Genomic DNA, 18,017 nt, shown 5'->3' with positions numbered 1-18,017 from the left:
CTTATTTTCTTTAACATATCATTTCAATTATACTACAGTCACATAATTGTAAACAAACTCTCTTTTGCCTTTTATTTTTAAATCATAATTTTAGTTTCTTTTTCATCATGCTTTTTTGGACTTCTTGAGACTCAAATACCATTGATCTTTGATTAAGAATTAGGTTTAGACTTTCATTTAAAAGTAATCTTTAAATTTAATTTCGTTATTCTGTTGGGGCACAAATTTTCTTATAAAATAATTCCATTTCAAATTTTCTTATATATATATTTTCGTTATTCTTTTGTTTCAAATTTGTCTGAATCTTGTTTTTAGTTTTTCTATTCATTTGTTTTTGGTTTCACCTTTTTCAATAAAAATAAATAAATAAATAAAATTGCGTTTAGCAGTTTTTTTTAATCGTTTCTTGTTTCTCCATTTTAAATTTTAAAAACAAAATTACATGAAAATAATTTTTAAAATTTTTATATTATATTATGGTTTTTATAAGTTAAAAATGATAAAATAATGCTTTTATCTCTAATTTTTAAAGAAAATTTTGAGAAAATAAAAACTTAATTTTGTTGTTTCCAAATTTTTTATACAATTTTAGAGGGAAATAGAAACAGCTCTCGTTAAAATTTAGGTGAGAAACAAACTCTCTTTTTGTGATTCTCTTTTCAAATCATGATTTTATTTTTCGTTTTAATCATGCCAGTTTAAAATCAAATAAAACATATGGTGTTTGATAATTATTTTTATTTTTTATTAAAAAATTAGAAAACATGTTTCTTGTTACAATTTTAAATTTAAAAATAAAATAAAAGTTTTATATGAAAACTAATTTTTAAAATTAAATATTTTTTAAAAAATTTCTATATTTAACTTTTTTTATATATTTACTGTAATTTTATAAGTCAAAAATTATATTTCGAAAGAAATTAGAAACAAAAGAAGAAGAAAAAATTTTGATTTGGTTGTTTTCAAGATTTTTACACTATTTTAGAAATTTTTCTTAAAATTGAAAGTTTACAAGAAAGCGTTAAGTTAAAAATGAGGTGGAAACAAACTCTCTTTTGCCTTCTCTTTTCAAATCATAGTTTTAATTTCCTTTTAATCAATGCTTGTTTAGACTTTTTTAAACTCAAATCAATCAAAGACCATTTTTCTTTAATTATTAATTATTTTAAGACTTTTTTATTTAAAAAAATTCCCAGAAATCATTTCAATCTAATTTCGTTCATCTGTATATATGATATTTTGCAGAAAAGCATCAAATTTTCTTATGAAACAATCCCATCTCAAAGTACAGTAGCTAAAAAAATTAGGTCGAAATCAGATGAACAGTGCCTAATCTAAAGATTATATATAAAAGAAAAACAAATACAGCAAAGTGTCTAATCACAAAATACATCAAATCCAACAGAAAAAAGGGGGAAAAGAAAAAAAAGGAAGCTTTTGCTTTTGATTTTGATTTGATCCATTAAGAAGAAGCACCCACCAAGATTCAAACGTTTGTTTTGTGTTTGGTGTTTTATTTTTCATTTTTTTTGCACCTTTTTTTCCTTAAATGCGGCCTTCAAACTCTACAGTGAGTGTTGAGTGAGGCAATTTGCTTTTGGAGGGGTCGGTTTTCTTTGGTGGGTTCATAACTTTTCTCCAATCGTGCTTCCTGAGCTCACCACTCAAATTCCCTCTTTAATCTTCCAAGTGGAGAAGAAGATAATTGTTATTGTTCCTCCACAGTTTTCATTTCACACCCTAAAAATCCTCTCAAAATATCGCCCCCATTACTTAGTAGCTCTGTTTTTCTGTTTTTCTTTTTTTTCTTTTTCCAATTCAAGCTTCTACTCTTCTTCTTTCTTGTGTTCTTCATCAACCATCTTCCTGTTTTTGGTTCTTGATTTGTCCGAGCCTTCTTCATTGTTGGGTCCGCCATTAAAGATACGTTACCTGTTTGGTTTTATTTTGAATTTGGCGAACTCGGGAGGGCGTTTAGCCATCTGGGTCGTCTTCATTCCGCTTTAATTTTAATGGGTTTCGAGTCCTTTGAAACTCTGATTTAGCCATTGATGGATCTGGAGAGTGCTATTGGGCGCCACCCACTCAAGGTACAACGCGTGGCACTCTAATATCTCCATCTTCCTCTTCTTCTTCTTCTTCTTCTTCTTCTTCTTCTTCTGTTGATTTCGAATTTTAATCACTTCTGTTTGCAGAAAGATTCATGGAGAGCGGTTTTAACTTTGGCTTACCAGAGCTTGGGGGTAGTTTATGGCGATTTGAGCACTTCCCCTTTGTATGTCTACAAAAGCACTTTCGCTGAGGATATTCAACACTCTGAAACCAACGAGGAGATTTATGGGGTTCTTTCTTTTGTCTTCTGGACCCTCACTCTCATTCCTCTGATTAAGTATGTTTTTATTGTGCTTCGAGCTGATGATAATGGCGAAGGGGGAACTTTCGCCTTATACTCATTGCTCTGCCGCCATGCCCGAGTTAGCTCCCTGCCCAATTGCCAGCTCGCAGATGAGGAACTCTCTGAATATACAAAAGATGGGGTCGATTTAACCACCAAGAACACTTGTGGATCGAGATTGAAATCGACATTAGAGAAGCACAGAGTGTTACAGAGGGTTTTGCTGGTTCTAGCTCTGATTGGGGCATGTATGGTGATTGGAGATGGAGTTCTTACACCTGCAATTTCTGGTATTGGGGATTCTTAATTTTGTTCTGTTTTTACAGATTTTTTTGTGGTTTTGGAGTTTGAATTGATGGAACTTGATTGTTTTGGGGGGCTTTCCATGGCAGTTTTCTCTGCGGTTTCTGGGCTGGAGCTTTCCATGGCTAAAGAGCACCATCGTTGTAAGCTTCTCTGCTACCAATTTGCTTGATGAATCTTCATGGAAAAAATTGATCAACCCAGAAGGTTTCTTTTGGTTTTCTGAACAATCTTTTGTAGAAAGAAGATGAATGGTTCTTCTTCTTCTTCTTTTTCAATGGTTCTCTTAATTAGTTTTGGTCTAAATCCTATTTTTGGTCCTTAAACGGTAAAAATTAATCATTTTAATTTCCAAAAAGGTAACATTTGGTTCTTATCATATTATTTTGCCACCTAAAATTTGCTTACCGATACTCATTTTTAGCCTATACGATTTGGAAACATTCTCAAGTTAAACAACGGTAGTATACATACTTGAAGCTGTATTATTAATTTGTTAAAATCAAAACAAAGGTAAAATACCAAGTCAGTTACTTTTTTTCATTGAGAAAAAAGTTAGGTACAAAAGTAGAGCTTTTGAAAGTTTAAAGACCAAAATGAAACAAACCCAAAAGTTCAAGGGCCAAAAGAGATATTTTGAAGGTTCAGAGACCAAAATGGGATTTAAAACCATTAGTTTTATTAGCAACGTGAAGAGAAGTCTGGGCACAATTTCTGGTAGTCAATATTTTGAGGTTGTGCTTCTTTTTACTTTTTTCATTTTTTTATTTTTTTATTCTCCTTTGTCTGCTGACTGCTTGTATAGAGGCTTTAGAAAATTTAAAATGTTTCCTTCTTTAGCTATACAAATCTGAGGAGCTTTTTGTTATAATTGTTTATTATTATAATGCAAACACTTGAAATAGTGGATGAGCATGGGATTCATAGTTCAATTATTACATTACATGAATTATTGTGGGTCTCTACTTATATGATTGATATACAAACACCTCAGTTTCAATCATAGTCAAATCACTATCATGTGAAGTAAAGAAGAAAAGCAAAGAGATAAAAAAGGGGTTAAATTAATACTTTTACTGAAAGTGTTTGAACTTTTTTGATGTTATTTGGCTTGCTGCTTTAGGATTAAGACCATGAGAATAAAATAAAATACAGTGCAATCAGCTATAGGCTTGATTTTGGACTAAAACTCTTGAACAAGTCAGTGCAATCATTCATCTCTTGGTCAAACTATTTGCCTTCTAAGTCACCATTGAAATTTCCATATCACCCGACTTCGACTAGCTCTTTTACTATCGTAGTAATGTTGATCAGGAAGTAACATCGTTCTGGTAGCGGGTTTTTATCGAGCATCCATTATTGTTGATGGGTCCTTTTAACTTGTACTAGTAAACTTTTCTTTTCTGATCGTGAGTTGCTGTTGTCTGCTAACAGTGACATTAGAAAATAATTACTAATTTGGCCTTGACAAGCTATTCGGTTTCATTACTTACTGTGTCCTCGGGATGTTTGTTAAAACAACTTTGTTTGCATTTTGAAAGCTTTTCTGCCATACTCAGATTCTGCATCGACAGTGTCGAAACCGTATCAGAGTTGTTATAATACTAAATGACTGTTATTATTCTGCATTGCCCTTTTCTCTTGCTAAATCTATGCTTGTTTATCTTATTAGGCAGAATAGAGTTGTTTGAACAACATGCTTTTGCTTTTGGCCATCATATGAATAGCATCTTCTTGTTTCTCCATAGTACTAGACGAAACGAACAAATGAATACAGTAGAAATCAGTCCTTTGGTTCGAGTATATAAGTGCATCATGTTAGACACTGTTTGCTATATTTTGCGGTCTCCTCTGGTTAATGAGGGACCTATCAGTATTCACTCATCATGCCAGTAAACTATGAAAGTTATAATAGTTGGTGTTTAGGCGCTGTTTGATAACCTTCTTTTTTCTTGTTTTATGTAGATATTGAAGTCCCAGTTGCGTGTGTCATATTGGTATTCCTGTTTGCGATTCAACATTACGGAACCCATCGAGTTGGATTTTTGTTTGCACCAGTTGTAATTACCTGGCTCCTGTGTATTAGTGCCATAGGCCTGTACAATATATTCTACTGGAATCCCCAAGTTTACCAAGCACTCTCCCCATATTACATGTACAAATTTTTGAAGAAGACCCAAAGGGGAGGTTGGATGGCCCTCGGCGGGATCCTGCTATGTATGACAGGTAATCCATCTTCTTTTTCATCTTCTCCCCTTTTTATTCTTGTCCTTTTAAGTTATCTGAAGTTGCCTGTCTGATATTCAGGTTCGGAAGCAATGTTTGCTGATCTCGGGCACTTCTCGCAGCTATCTATCAAGGTATTTCTTTTTCAATCAGCTGAAACTTTGCATCTTTGTCGTCTATAAAATTCATTCAAGCTATTGACCTCCCCTCTCCCGCTCCCTCCAATATTTACGAGGGTCGAGGCTAGCACTAGCTTGTGCACACCTCGACTAATCTCATGAGATAAGTGTCAACTATTAGCCATATGTATTTGTAGATTTCATATTCTGTTTGAAGCGCAAGAGATACAAAGGAGTTGAAAATTCATCTTCTTACAGAAATTTGTTCTACTGCAGATTGCTTTCTCTTTTGTGGTTTATCCATCTTTGGTCCTGGCATACATGGGACAAGCTGCTTATCTTTCTCAACATCACAGCGTGGAAACCGACTATCGAATCGGATTTTATGTGTCTGTCCCTGGTAGGTGTACAAATTTGTTGGTGCATTGGAGACAAGTTATATATTTAACTGTCAAAGGAATTCAACCGTTATCTTTATGTTTCAGAGAAAATAAGATGGCCCGTTCTTGTGATCGCCATTTTAGCCGCGGTGGTAGGAAGTCAAGCTGTCATTACCGGAACTTTCTCGATAATAAAACAGTGCTCTGCCTTAGGTTGCTTTCCGAGGGTCAAAATTGTACATACCTCCTCAAAGATCCACGGTCAGATTTATATACCGGAGATCAATTGGACGTTGATGCTCTTATGCTTGGCTATTACTGGTGGCTTTCGAGACACGAAACGAATGGGCAATGCATCAGGTATAATTTCCACTTGAATGACTTTCTTCATTTTTCTAGTCATTCAGGTTTAGATTTTTGTTTTTGTTGTAACTGCTAATCTAGTTGACTTGGGGAAAACTGTCTTTCTTTGAAGTTATTTTTATCTCATTGAGTCTACAGGGAATAGAAAATTTACTACTCTAAACCACATATACTCCTCCAAACTCCTACTTTCTCCTCCAAACTCCTACTTTCGACCAAGTTGATTGTGATATATATAAAGTCTACCATCCCCCGACCTTGCTTAGATTTGCGGTTATGGTGTTTCGGTTATTTTACTTGGTAAGACTGATCGTTGTGTCGAATTTATTGCAGGCTTAGCAGTTATAACTGTTATGTTGGTGACCACATGCCTAATGTCTGTAGTCATCATCTTGTGCTGGCACAAAAGTTTTCTCTTTGCCATTGCCTTCATACTTGTTTTCGGCTCCATTGAATCACTCTACTTCTCAGCATCCCTCATCAAGTTTCGAGAAGGGGCTTGGGTTCCCATCGCACTTTCGCTCATCTTCCTAATAGTCATGTACGTATGGCATTACGGAACACGCAAGAAATACGAATTCGACGTTCAAAACAAAGTTTCGATCAACTGGCTCCTTGGCCTAGGTCCCAGCTTAGGCATTGTTCGAGTACGTGGAATCGGCCTCATATACACCGAGCTTGTGACAGGAATCCCCGCCATCTTCTCCCACTTTGTAACAAACCTCCCCGCCTTCCACCAGGTCCTAGTCTTCCTCTGTGTCAAATCCGTCCCAGTCCCACACGTCAGACCTGGAGAGAGATTCCTAGTAGGAAGAGTCGGGCCAAAAGAGTATCGTCTCTACCGTTGCATAGCACGGTACGGCTACCGCGACATCCACAAGGACGACATGGAGTTCGAGAAGGACCTGATGTGCAGTATCGCAGAGTTCATCCGATCCGAGAAGCAAGAAACCAACGTCAAACTAGAAGATCTAGAAGAGAGCGAGAAAATGACAGTGGTGGGGACATCTTCAACACAAGTAGATGGAGTGAGAATGTGCGAGGATGAAGGAGAAACCGCGGAGACATCAGAGCTCAGGGAGATAAAATCTCCGCAAAAGGTGAGGAAAAGAGTGAGGTTCGTCGTACCAGAGAGCCCGCGAATGGAAGTAGAGGCAAGGAGGGAGCTTCAAGAGCTAATGGAGGCAAGAGAGGCAGGAATGGCTTTCATAATGGGGCATTCATATGTGAAGGCAAAGAGGGGATCAGGTTGGGTGAAGAAAGTGGTGATAAATTATGGGTATGATTTTTTGAGGAGGAACTCAAGAGGGCCAAGTTATGCTTGGAGTGTGCCTCATGCTTCTACTTTAGAAGTGGGGATGATCTACCAAGTTTGATTTTCTTTTTTGGTTAACTTCCACTTTGTGCATTCTCTAGTCTCTCATTGTATATAATAAAAGCATTTTTGCCCAAGCTTTGATCTTTCTGTAATTTTACAACTTGCTTCCTCCCAAACTCTACACATCCACCCAATGAAAGGAATTAAAAGGCCTTTTTTTATTTCTCCTTCTTGATTAGAATATTAAATTTTCGTCAACATTTCTTAATATATCTTTGGGTTTGACATTGATACGAAGGATAAATTGACATTTTTATATAAGTGCAAAAAAAATACAAAGTAAAGAAAATAAACAAAATATCACTAATATGAAGATAATAGTGATGCTAATTATTTTTAGTTTATTTAAAAATTTTCAAATGTTTATTTGTAATTTTTTTTTTTTTTGGTATAATGGTAGGGATTAAAAGTCACAATTTTTTAGTTGGACATATGGTTTGAGATGTATGTCAACTACCGCTGAACTATATACTCGCTTTGACGTATTTTATTGAATAGTTAAATTTTAATATTTAAAGAAAGTGGTATATTTAATTCAGGTTAACAAAATACTTTTGGTCCTTACTTTTTTCATTAAAGTTATAATTTAGTCCATTAGTTTAATTCATATACTTTTTAAGTTTACAACAATTTAATATTAAACTTTGATATGTAACGGTTTAGTCTCTATAGTTTATATTTTGTAACAATTTAATCTTTACCATGAAAAATCTTATCTAAGTGAAATATTAATTTTTAGTAGATAATGATTTAGTCTTTATTGTTTATAAATACATTTAGTCTATAACTCTTTGAGTAATTGATAATGTCCTAACAATATTTTTAATAAATCTTTACTAATTTAAACTACAAGGATTAAAATGGTACAAACTAATGAAAGTACATGGCTCAAATGTTACATACCGAAATTTAGGAACTAAATTGTTATTTCAAAGTATAAAAATCAAATGTATTTTTTAACCATTAATTTAAAAATAGATTAAATAAAGATTTTGAATGACTAGCGATAGATAATGGGGGCAATTGCAGGAATTGCCAAATTTAATAACCCGTTTTAAAAAATGGTCAAACGTATTGCAATAATGGCTAAATGGTTTTCTGAAAAAATGTTCAGACAAATATACCTTTGTAACAAAATTAGGTATATATGCATAGTTGTAGGGATTTAAGATTTTTACGAATAACAAAAACAAAATATTAGGGAATCAACCCTATCTAATAAAAAAAATAAATCAGATTAAAATAATTATCTTAAATCTAATTTAAAATTACTAATAAAGTAAATTTAAAAATAATTGATAAGATTGTGTTGGGTAGATCTTAAAATTTACTCATCTTTAATATAAGATTTAAAAAAGAAGGGTATTAAATATTATTAGGGAGGAATATGGTTTAAAAAAAAATAAAGGTTTTTTAAAAAATCAACATTAATTCGAAGAGAACTAAAAAAAACAAGAGAGTAAATATTATTAAAATTGATAATATTGTGTTGGGGTAGATTTTAAAATTTACTCATCTTTGATATAAGATTTACAAAATCAGAGAGTAAATATTATTAGGGAGGAATATTTTTATTGTTTTTAAAAAAATCAACACTAAAAAAAATACATTACCTTCCTCAATTTGTAGAGGGTAGAGCCGCCCACATCCTTCGACGCCGCTGCTCCAATCAGCATCCTTCAAGCAGTGTTTCTATCCTACTATAGAAGGAGACAAACTCATAAAGAAATATTTGAATATGCTTATAACGTCGATCTCATGAGCTGTATACATTTCTGCATGATAATTACTAGTAAATCTACACATACACACCAAATTGAAGAATCAGTAAAAAATATACTGTGATGATAACGTTTGATATATATACATATATACAACAGATCTACAGTATCAATACATATATATACGTTACCTGAATTTTTCTCGATCAACCTTGATGCACACAACGGAATGAGCGCGTACGACTCTTCGGCTGACCCCATAATTGATTCCAATGCCTTCTCTTTACCTCTCCAAGCTTTGTAATATTAGCACCATGGTTCTTTCAAGTGTAATTAATAATATCTCGAGCAGTTATTTTTCATGTCCATGATTGTTTTCACACACTAACTAACCATCATTCTTTACAACATCAATAGAACAACTATGTTCCTCCACATATTTCCTAATAACCCATATTTTGCCATCTAAGCAATGAGAAGAACGGAGGTACTAATTGCACTTTAAAACCAACTGTTTTTTGTTGGATTTTACTGTTTTGAACTGAAAACTACATTTTAAGGCTACAAAGTAAACTGTCTTCTTCAATTCTTCCTTGTTTAGAAAAGCACAATCTTTTTTCAGTACAAAGTTGGACGGGAAACCATGAATTTGACTCGGATCCATTAATATGAGTTCCTTGCATTTATGGTGGGATGTCTGTACTGATGTCTCACCTCCATTCATGGGGTCAATGGGAGTGTTTACAACAATACTATCTAGTGTGGAGTGCACTTGTGTAGAACTCTCATGGCTAGGGTAAATTTCGATATTTACATTCGTCGGAAATAGTTTCCCACTTCCATATATGGAGTCAATATGGGTATCCACAGTATCAACGACAATGCAGTACTTTGTCTCCAACTCATTCGACAACATAGTTAAAAACCATGAGACATCTTTATTTTTAGCTAGTCTTATAATAAGAGACTTGTGACTATCATTCTTGACCAATGATATGCATAAAACTTTTTCACCTTCTGTTAAATGAATATTCTTCCTAATGTCTTCGATAAGTTACAACAACGTACCATCCTTCCAGATTAACATTTGAGAGATGTTGAAATTGTTGTATCCATTTTTTTCATTCCACGTACCACCATATAAAATTGTAATTACTACATTTACCATTGTTACAAAGAAAGGAGCTAAAAGAAGAAGATACAGTAGAATGACATAAGATGAGATGAAGATAATGGCACTGGTAATACGTTTAAATTAATTGAAATTACTAATAAAAGAATTAAAATAATTAAGATAAAATCATTGGAGGTAGGAAACAAAATTTGAATTGAATAACAAAGTTTGTTGGGGTTGTTAAATACTTTGTAAATTCCCAAAACAACATAAGAAGGCATTGTGGGAAAATAATGTAAAATTCCAAATATATTTTTTAGTCATTTTTGTAAAATTATAAACTAATAAACAGCGTGGTAAAATTTAGCCATTTACTTAAATTTTTTTTTGTACCTAGTCCCATATATCAATGTTGATACTGAAGCTCTAATTTCCTGTTATCATTTTTATTAAGTAATTTTTTTGTTTGAGATGTATAAGATCAAATGTTTGAATGGTGACCAAATATTTATGATTTAATATTTAAAAAATATATATATATTTGTATTTTATTGGTTTTTGTTTTTGTTTTTCAATAATTAACTTCTCGGTGTATGTGTACATACATATACATATATTAGTTTTAAAATTTAGCTAAAATCTTCTTAAAACTTAGCCATGATTAAAAAACCTATTTACTTCCCCGAAAAAAAAATACAAAACAAGCAACATACATAATCACTAAAAATGTGTTTTAATCTCATTTTAGCCCATGAAATTTCATAGGTTTTTAACTCTTGTTGTTATCGAACGTTTGAAATGTCTGTTTTTAGTTTATAAATTTTTAATAATTAAATATTTTGGTTCATAATGTTATTTGGGACTTGCATGATAACACTAGGTCTGGTCTAAATAATAGTAGATTACTTAGTCGCATGATAAAAAATTTTACAAAAACAGCACAAATATAAGAATTTGTATGTGATCGATATATGTGTATTAGTAATGTATTTTATATAGATATATCCGTTGTATACTTTATCAATGATACAAAAATAATATAATAGTGATATGTCTTTAGAATGATACAGAAATAGTATATTAATGATATATTTTATATTAAGTTTATCAATGATATACTTTATCTCATAAATGATATATTAGTGGTAGTTAATTTACCAACCTGAACAAAACTCAATTGATTAAGATATATATCATTGACCAAAAGGTCATTCTTTGAAGAAGACTCCATCAACTATTTAGAAGAGGTTCAAATCTCCATCCTGAATGTTGTTGAACTAAAAAAAAAGTATTCTAATGATTTATCGATGATACAAAAATAATACACCAATGATATACAAGAGAAATAATTGTCATATTTGGAAATTATTTTTCTGTGTAACAAAGTTGAAAATGTGGCAACTATGTTTTACCCTCTATTATTTTGTTATGTCATCTAACGTCTCATCCAACCTCTGTCTAAACTAGAAGACTAGAGGTTCTGATACATGCCTACCTCAAAATGTTAACACACACATTTGAAACATCAATAAGTAGTTTAAGGGTGTGTTTGGTTCGTTATCTAAAAACATGAATTTGAAAATTATAGATTCAATGAAAACAAAAATTGTATATTATGTATTCACTGTTTTCAAGTATATGTTTGGTAGGGGATCACAGAAATTGAATCTGAATTTAAGAATTTATTGAAACTGTGTTTGATAACGTATTCCTAACAACTCAAATAAAATAATTTTCAAAGTTTATAGATTAAAATAGAAAATTCAAAACTAGGACCGAAACGAAATAAAACTTAGACAACACTTTCTTTTATAAAGAAAAAAAATAGCAAAACATATTTAATTACCGTACTTTTGCTAAAGTAATGATTACTCCCTAAACATTATACTTTCAAATTGGTAACAATCCACAGACTTTACAATGTAACAATTCAATTTATATAGTTTAAAATTTATAATAACCTATTCCTATGTTGTAAAAAATCTCATTAAAATTAATTGTTGATTTTTATCGTATATCGATTTAGTTTTTATAATTTATAAACACATTTGGTTTTTCGTTAGTTTATCGATTTACCTATATAAAAAACTTAACAAAAAAGTTATAATAGAGATTAAATTATTTTTTTAATAAAATATGTAAGGTGATGAGTCAAATTTGTGATTTTTTAATCGAAAGTATATGTTTTAATAAGTTGAGATTGACGCAGGAAGTAAACTCTTACCCATAGGTACTTACCAATTTGAATATACAAACTCATGACCAAAAGTTTTTTTAAGCAATAAAATTTAAAAAAAAAACAAAAAAAAGATTTAATTTTGTACTGTTTTAAATTAACATATAAAAGCCACTCACCATCACCTTTCGCGGGTCTTGATAGTTCTTTCTTTTACAGAGCTCTCGCCCCTGTTTCTCTCTTCTTCTTCTTCTTCTTCCTCGGCGCATTTCGCCGCCATTTCCCTTCATCTCAACAACTTCCACTTTTATCAAAATCATCGCCGATCCATTCTACAGTCTCCCTCCCAACAAGAATACTCTTGTCACGTCGCCATGTTACCCGCCGTTCCGACGACGTGTTACCTCTCTGTTTAACCAAACATCGAAAATGGCGAGGCGTTTGGTCCTTTTGGCGGCCATTTTGGCGGTCCTTTTTGGGTGGTTTTCTTCAGTTTCTGGCTTGCCCACAGGTACGGCGCCTGTAATCTTCTCTCCTCATTCTTCATCTCTGTTCAGGCGTTTTCGTTTCGTTGCAGAAATTATAGCAGGGGTTTTGTCCAAGGCGGTTTCTGCCCTTGTAAATTGGATATGGGCGATCAATTCGGTCTCTAAAATTGGTTCGATTCGTTTCCTCAGCCCTAATTTTGAGCGTTTTTTTTTGTGTGTTTAATGGATTTTTGGGCATTATTTATTTGATTGGTTTTTCAGCCGTTTCTACCCGTTCGATGATTAAGTTTGAGACGGGGTATGTTGTTGAGACTGTGTTTGATGGTAGTAAGCTGGGAATTGAGCCTTACTCTGTGGGGGTGTCTCCGAGTGGGGATCTTCTGATTTTGGATGCAGAAAATAGTAATGTTCACAAGATAACTATGCCATTTTCTCAATGTAAGTCCTCTTGCTGTACTAATTTGTCAGTTCAATTGTGTAGCTTAGATTATATATCTAGCTCTGGTACTTTTATAATGAATATTGGAGCGAGAATTCGAATTTTTGACCAGCAAGGATGGTTGTTACCAATGTCTTTGCTGTTAAGTTAGACACGGGTTAGCTCTATCTTTGGCACTTTTGTCATTTAGCATTCTCGTCATTCTTTTTCTCGTTTTAGTTCTTATACGTTTAAAACAATCCTAAATAGTAACAAAACATTGACATGACATAACATTGAATATATGCAATCATTTCATGTATTGAACTAAATTGAAATTGGTACCATGACCAAAATATAAAAAAGTGGCAAATACAGAAATTACAATTGGAAATTTAGTATTCTTATAGCTATGGTTGTCAGTCAGCTCGGTTTGTTCTTTGTCTAGCTTTGTGGTAGCTGCTAGTCCTTTACTTCAAACTCTGGACATCTTCTTATTATTATTTTTTAATTATTTTTTCAACATATTCTTTGCTTTCTTAAGGTATTAGTTGATTCCAATTGTAGATGAGAATACTTTCCTTTATTCATAAGCTTTTGTTTAGCAGAAGACTCACTCACCTTTTGATGTGAAACTACCCTTTTTTGAGTTTTGCATCATAATTAGTGATCTATTAGTTTGATGTTATACCAATATTAAGCTTCATTAGCCCTTAGCCTTTCAGCTTTAGCAACCATGATTCCAGTCTTTGACGTACCGAAATTAATTAATTAAGGTTTACTTTTTACGAATCCAATGGGTTTGAGCTTCACGAAGAAGAAAGGCATGTATATTTGGCTATATGGTTGTTGTGTTTCAATATACTTTTCAAGGATATTATTTTGGAAATGGGAAATAAGTAACTAGAGACATAAACGTTATCAGAGGGTCCTTAATATTTTAGGTAGGTGGTTGACTAATTGACGAGTCATTTAGAAATTTAGCTACCAGTCTATGGTAATGGAATGTACCTGCTTTTTTTTCTAATATTGATAAAAATATAAATAGCATATTTTTCAAATTCACCTATGACCAATCAATGATTTGTAATATCCTGCAAATGCTTCTACTCTTTCTCTTACCTAGTGATAAGCCATTCAGCTATAGTTCTAGATTTAAATTCGATATTCTAAGTATCTAAATATTAAATGAACAAATATATGCCATCTCACTCAGGTTCGCTGGGGAAGATTGTTCGATAACTCAGCCAGTGTATAATTTCTCTTATTAATTTGATGAACTGTTGGTCGCTCTAGTTTTTTCTTTTGCTGAAAACAGGAACTATATGCAGTTTGCAGGTCCAAGCTGTTCGCAGGATCATCTGAAGGATACTCTGGACACGTGGATGGTAAGCTAAGTGATGCAAGAATGAGTCATCCAAGAGGGCTAACAGTGGATCAAAGAGGAAATATTTACATTGCAGATACAAAGAACAGGGCTATAAGGAAAATCAGTGATGCCGGTACTTTCCTAAATCAGTTCGAGAGCGTTGCGTGCCTCGATTATGAATCTTGCCTCTTATCCACTCCTTGTTCATTTAGTTTACCGAAGAATTTCCATTCAGTCATCTTAGTTTTGGGATCTGTTAATTGTATATAAGTCGTTTATAGTTCTTTTGCAGGAGTTACTACGATTGCTGGTGGCAAATGGAGGAAAAGTGGCCATGTTGATGGTCCTAGTGAAGACGCAAAGTTCTCCAATGATTTTGATGTAGTTTATGTAGGAAGAAGCTGCTCGCTTCTGGTAATTGACAGAGGAAACCAGGCAATTCGGGAGATTCAACTTCGCACTGATGATTGTACCGACGAATATGATGGTAGCTTCCTCTTAGGTACATTGTAGCCAAAGAAAATCATCATTGGATGCCATTTTTTCTCTCATATTCAGCAATCTAAACTATGTTCTGTTGTTGTAGGGATGGCTATGCTAACTGCAGCCGTGCTTTCGGGTTACACTTTGGCATGTCTGCAATGTAGAGTGTCGGCAATGTTTTCTTCAAAAAATGTAATGTCATCTCAAATCTTACAAAACAAACTGTAGTTTATTACAGTGTTATAGATAATGTAGCAATAGAGTGCAATATCCATCTAACATTGACATTTTCCAATATTTTAACTGATATTTCATAGCCTTACTGACAAATGTTTGCAATACAGTAAAATATTATCTATCAACATTGATATTTTTTTTCAATATTTTTACTCATATTTCTATGAATTTGAGATTTGACATTTTTGACCGTCCTAATGAGTTTGACGCGAGGTATGAACCAAAAGTTTACAATTTGGTTCAATTTGAGTTTCAATGAGTCTAAGACAAAAAGATTTGTTTCTGATGAGTTTCAATATGTCTACCAATGTTTCTGCTTTGTCCCTAGGAGGGAGTGGCCAGGCTATTCTTTGACATAGAACAAAACTTGCAGTCACAGTTTTCTACCTTTCCTGAACTTCTGTTTCTCTTTTCTCGAAATGCCTTCCTATATTTTGCAGGATTCAAGAGCTAACTCGAGGAACTTTACATCGATTCCTCCATATCAGAGACTCAAGAAATCGGTCAGGCATCCCTTCATTCCTAGTGAAGAGGAAGAAGATAATCAACCAGGAGAGAATATAATTTGTTCCCTCTGCAAGCTTTTCCTCAACACTGGCTCATCAGCAGCAGAAATATTTGTGGCATTGCTTCTTGGAGCTAGAAGAAAGCCATCCCACCCCCACATCGAGCAGTCACGGCTCGGCGTGCAGGAAAGATTTGCAGTTCCACACGACCGCAAACCGCTGCATACAATGGCCAGCAGACCTTACTCTTACACGGCAACGGGACTCGAGAACGTCCACCGTTACAGGCACATTTGGGCCGACGATGGTGGCGATCAATGGGAAGAGCAGGCATATCCATCCAGTCCAAAGATGTGGTGCAAAAGAAGCTGTGAGAGAAATGAGATTGTGTTCGGTGAAGTACAAGAAGAAGTGCAACTCTATGAACAAAAGGAAGAGAAGTGTTCTGTTGGTGGTGAGAGGAGAATGAGAGATTAGCAAATTGATTGATTTCTTAACCTCACTTGTATGATATCATAAATTCGTTTATTCAAAATGATATAATAAAAATTATATTGAATTTTACATTTAATTAATATGGATATTGTCAACCCAAGTTATTAAGGAATATATTCTAACCAAAAGACATACATATTGTTATACTAAAAAAAACGCATATATTTTTTTTTAAGTATGACAACAGATATCATTTAATATCTTGGTTCAACTATAGTTTCGATCCCTAACTCTATCTATAAAGAAATATATATTTTTTAAATCTCGATTCTTTTGGCATTTGAATTCTAATATCTGAACTTTAACATAGAAACATCGTCTAAAGCAAGAAAAAAAGTAAATTAAATTAAAAAAAAGTTATGAGACAAAATTATTTATATTGTTAAAAAAAATTAAAAAAATTGATGTTTGTAAACTTTACTTCCGATGTTGTTTAACTTTTGGAATGATTTTTTTAGTACAACACATATGGGCGGAGGATCGAATTCACAACCTCTTGGTTGGAGGTAATTATCATTGAGCCAAACTCGTTTTGGCACTTTTAGAATGTTGTTTGTTCCGTCTTTACTTTTTAAAAAATCTTAAAATAAATGTGAGTTTTAAGATGTTTTTCGAAAAAATTGTTTTTATGTGAAATATTTATTTTGTAATCATTTTGAAACAAAATTAATTAAATGTTTTATTTAAAAGCGCTTTAAGTCTGTTTTTAATATGTTTTTATAACTCTTAAAACTATTTTTATTATGGAAATTTCTAAAATGTACTTTTAATTGGTGAAAATAATGACCTATTAAAGTTCTATGTAAAAATTTTTAAAATGTACTTTTAGACGTTCACGAATGAGAAAGGTATAACACAGTAACTCGAATATATATTTAGTCTAATATATAAATCATATATAAACAACTTTAAAATTTCAACCACCTATTAAGAACTATTTAAAGTTATAAATATGACTCTAAAATGTTCAACTTTTTATTTGGCCCTACAAAAGAATACGTTTATTCAATTTTGATCCTAAACTTTCAAAATATATATATGTTTAGTCCCTAATATTTAACCCGTTATTTGCAAGCTCGGATTTAGGAGGATTTTCAAGTCAGAATGATTTTAAAATCATTTCTCATGTTGGTTGGATTAAAAAAAATAGAATTTGAAATCCAATCTAATTTGAAATCCCGTTTTGTTCCAAAAAAAAAAATCATCCAAAATAGGTCGGATTTGTTAGGATTTTAATTGAAAGTTGACTATATTACAATTTTATCCTTGCAATAAGTTTAATTGAAGAAATCAAACTAAACCAAAATGAGATAGATAAAATGAGAGAAAGCAAATCAAGATGAGATGAGATAAAAAGAGAAAAAAATGGAAAAGGATGTAAAAAAGAAGAGAGAAAAGAGAGAAAGATGTAGAAGGAGAAATGGAGAAGAAGATGAGATAAAAAGAGAAGAAATAAAATGGAGAATAAGGTATAAAGAGAAGATAGAAAAGAGGAGATGAAGAAATAAAAGGGAGATGAAGGAAGAGGAGGAATAAAAAAGATGGAGGCAATGAGATGAGTCCGGATGACGAAAATTCATACTAGTGTTTTGATATAGAGGAAGGTTGTTGGGATTTTGTTTTATAATTATAAGGGCGTAATGGTAAAATAAATATTTTATTTTCGTTTCCTTCTATAATTTAGAACCCTGAATTTGAAATCATTTCTTTTAAATTCTTAACGTGAAACAAAACATAAAAGAAGTAATTGTTTTTTTTTATTGATAAAAAAAATAATCATTTCAGTCTTTATGTCTATTTTGATTTTAACAAATTAATAACATAGTTTCGGATATCTATACAAATT

General features: G+C 32.6%; 2 protein-coding genes across 4 annotated transcripts; both read left to right on the top strand.

Annotated features, from left to right (window-relative positions):
• Nucleotides 1–1,386: 1,386 nt before the first annotated feature.
• On the top strand, nucleotides 1,387–7,325 carry LOC111018367 (potassium transporter 8). Of its 2 annotated transcripts, XM_022294414.2 has the most exons (8): nucleotides 1,387–2,090; nucleotides 2,196–2,685; nucleotides 2,788–2,841; nucleotides 4,664–4,924; nucleotides 5,006–5,058; nucleotides 5,320–5,443; nucleotides 5,529–5,783; nucleotides 6,120–7,325. In XM_022294414.2, the coding sequence occupies exons 1-8, from the start codon at nucleotides 2,052–2,054 to the stop codon at nucleotides 7,160–7,162; spliced, it is 2,319 nt and encodes a 772-aa protein (XP_022150106.1). In that variant the 5' UTR covers nucleotides 1,387–2,051; the 3' UTR covers nucleotides 7,163–7,325. The 2 variants fall into 2 exon arrangements, with proteins under 2 accessions (XP_022150106.1, XP_087974302.1); XM_088118176.1 differs by lacking the exon at nucleotides 1,387–2,090 and having other exon boundaries at nucleotides 2,514–2,685; nucleotides 2,788–2,905.
• Nucleotides 7,326–12,362: 5,037 nt separating this feature from the next.
• Nucleotides 12,363–16,247, top strand: LOC148207956 (uncharacterized). Of its 2 annotated transcripts, XM_088118173.1 has the most exons (7): nucleotides 12,363–12,686; nucleotides 12,753–12,833; nucleotides 12,925–13,101; nucleotides 14,413–14,583; nucleotides 14,743–14,952; nucleotides 15,037–15,125; nucleotides 15,611–16,247. In XM_088118173.1, the coding sequence occupies exons 1-7, from the start codon at nucleotides 12,605–12,607 to the stop codon at nucleotides 16,151–16,153; spliced, it is 1,353 nt and encodes a 450-aa protein (XP_087974299.1). In that variant the 5' UTR covers nucleotides 12,363–12,604; the 3' UTR covers nucleotides 16,154–16,247. The 2 variants fall into 2 exon arrangements, with proteins under 2 accessions (XP_087974299.1, XP_087974298.1); XM_088118172.1 differs by having other exon boundaries at nucleotides 12,363–12,833.
• Nucleotides 16,248–18,017: the final 1,770 nt, after the last annotated feature.

This window comes from Momordica charantia, unplaced genomic scaffold (assembly GCF_013281855.1).
Source record: "Momordica charantia cultivar OHB3-1 unplaced genomic scaffold, Mcharantia_2.0 BLBB01000014.1, whole genome shotgun sequence".
In the NCBI taxonomy this organism is placed as follows: domain Eukaryota; kingdom Viridiplantae; phylum Streptophyta; class Magnoliopsida; order Cucurbitales; family Cucurbitaceae; genus Momordica; species Momordica charantia.
Note: the sequence above shows the minus strand (reverse complement) of the source record. Positions and strands in the feature narration are given on the sequence as shown.

Excerpts from the sequence above, each read along its gene's own strand:
- LOC111018367 (XM_022294414.2), top strand. The coding sequence starts at position 2,052 with ATGGATCTGGAGAGTGCTATTGGGCGCCACCCACTCAAG. Across the intron at positions 2,091-2,195 it reads TTGGGCGCCACCCACTCAAG|AAAGATTCATGGAGAGCGGT; the intron begins GTACAACGCGTG and ends TTCTGTTTGCAG. Across the intron at positions 5,444-5,528 it reads ATTTTATGTGTCTGTCCCTG|AGAAAATAAGATGGCCCGTT; the intron begins GTAGGTGTACAA and ends TTTATGTTTCAG.
- LOC148207956 (XM_088118172.1), top strand. The coding sequence starts at position 12,605 with ATGGCGAGGCGTTTGGTCCTTTTGGCGGCCATTTTGGCGGTCCTTTTT. Across the intron at positions 14,953-15,036 it reads TGATGGTAGCTTCCTCTTAG|GGATGGCTATGCTAACTGCA; the intron begins GTACATTGTAGC and ends CTGTTGTTGTAG. Across the intron at positions 15,126-15,610 it reads CAATGTTTTCTTCAAAAAAT|GATTCAAGAGCTAACTCGAG; the intron begins GTAATGTCATCT and ends TATATTTTGCAG.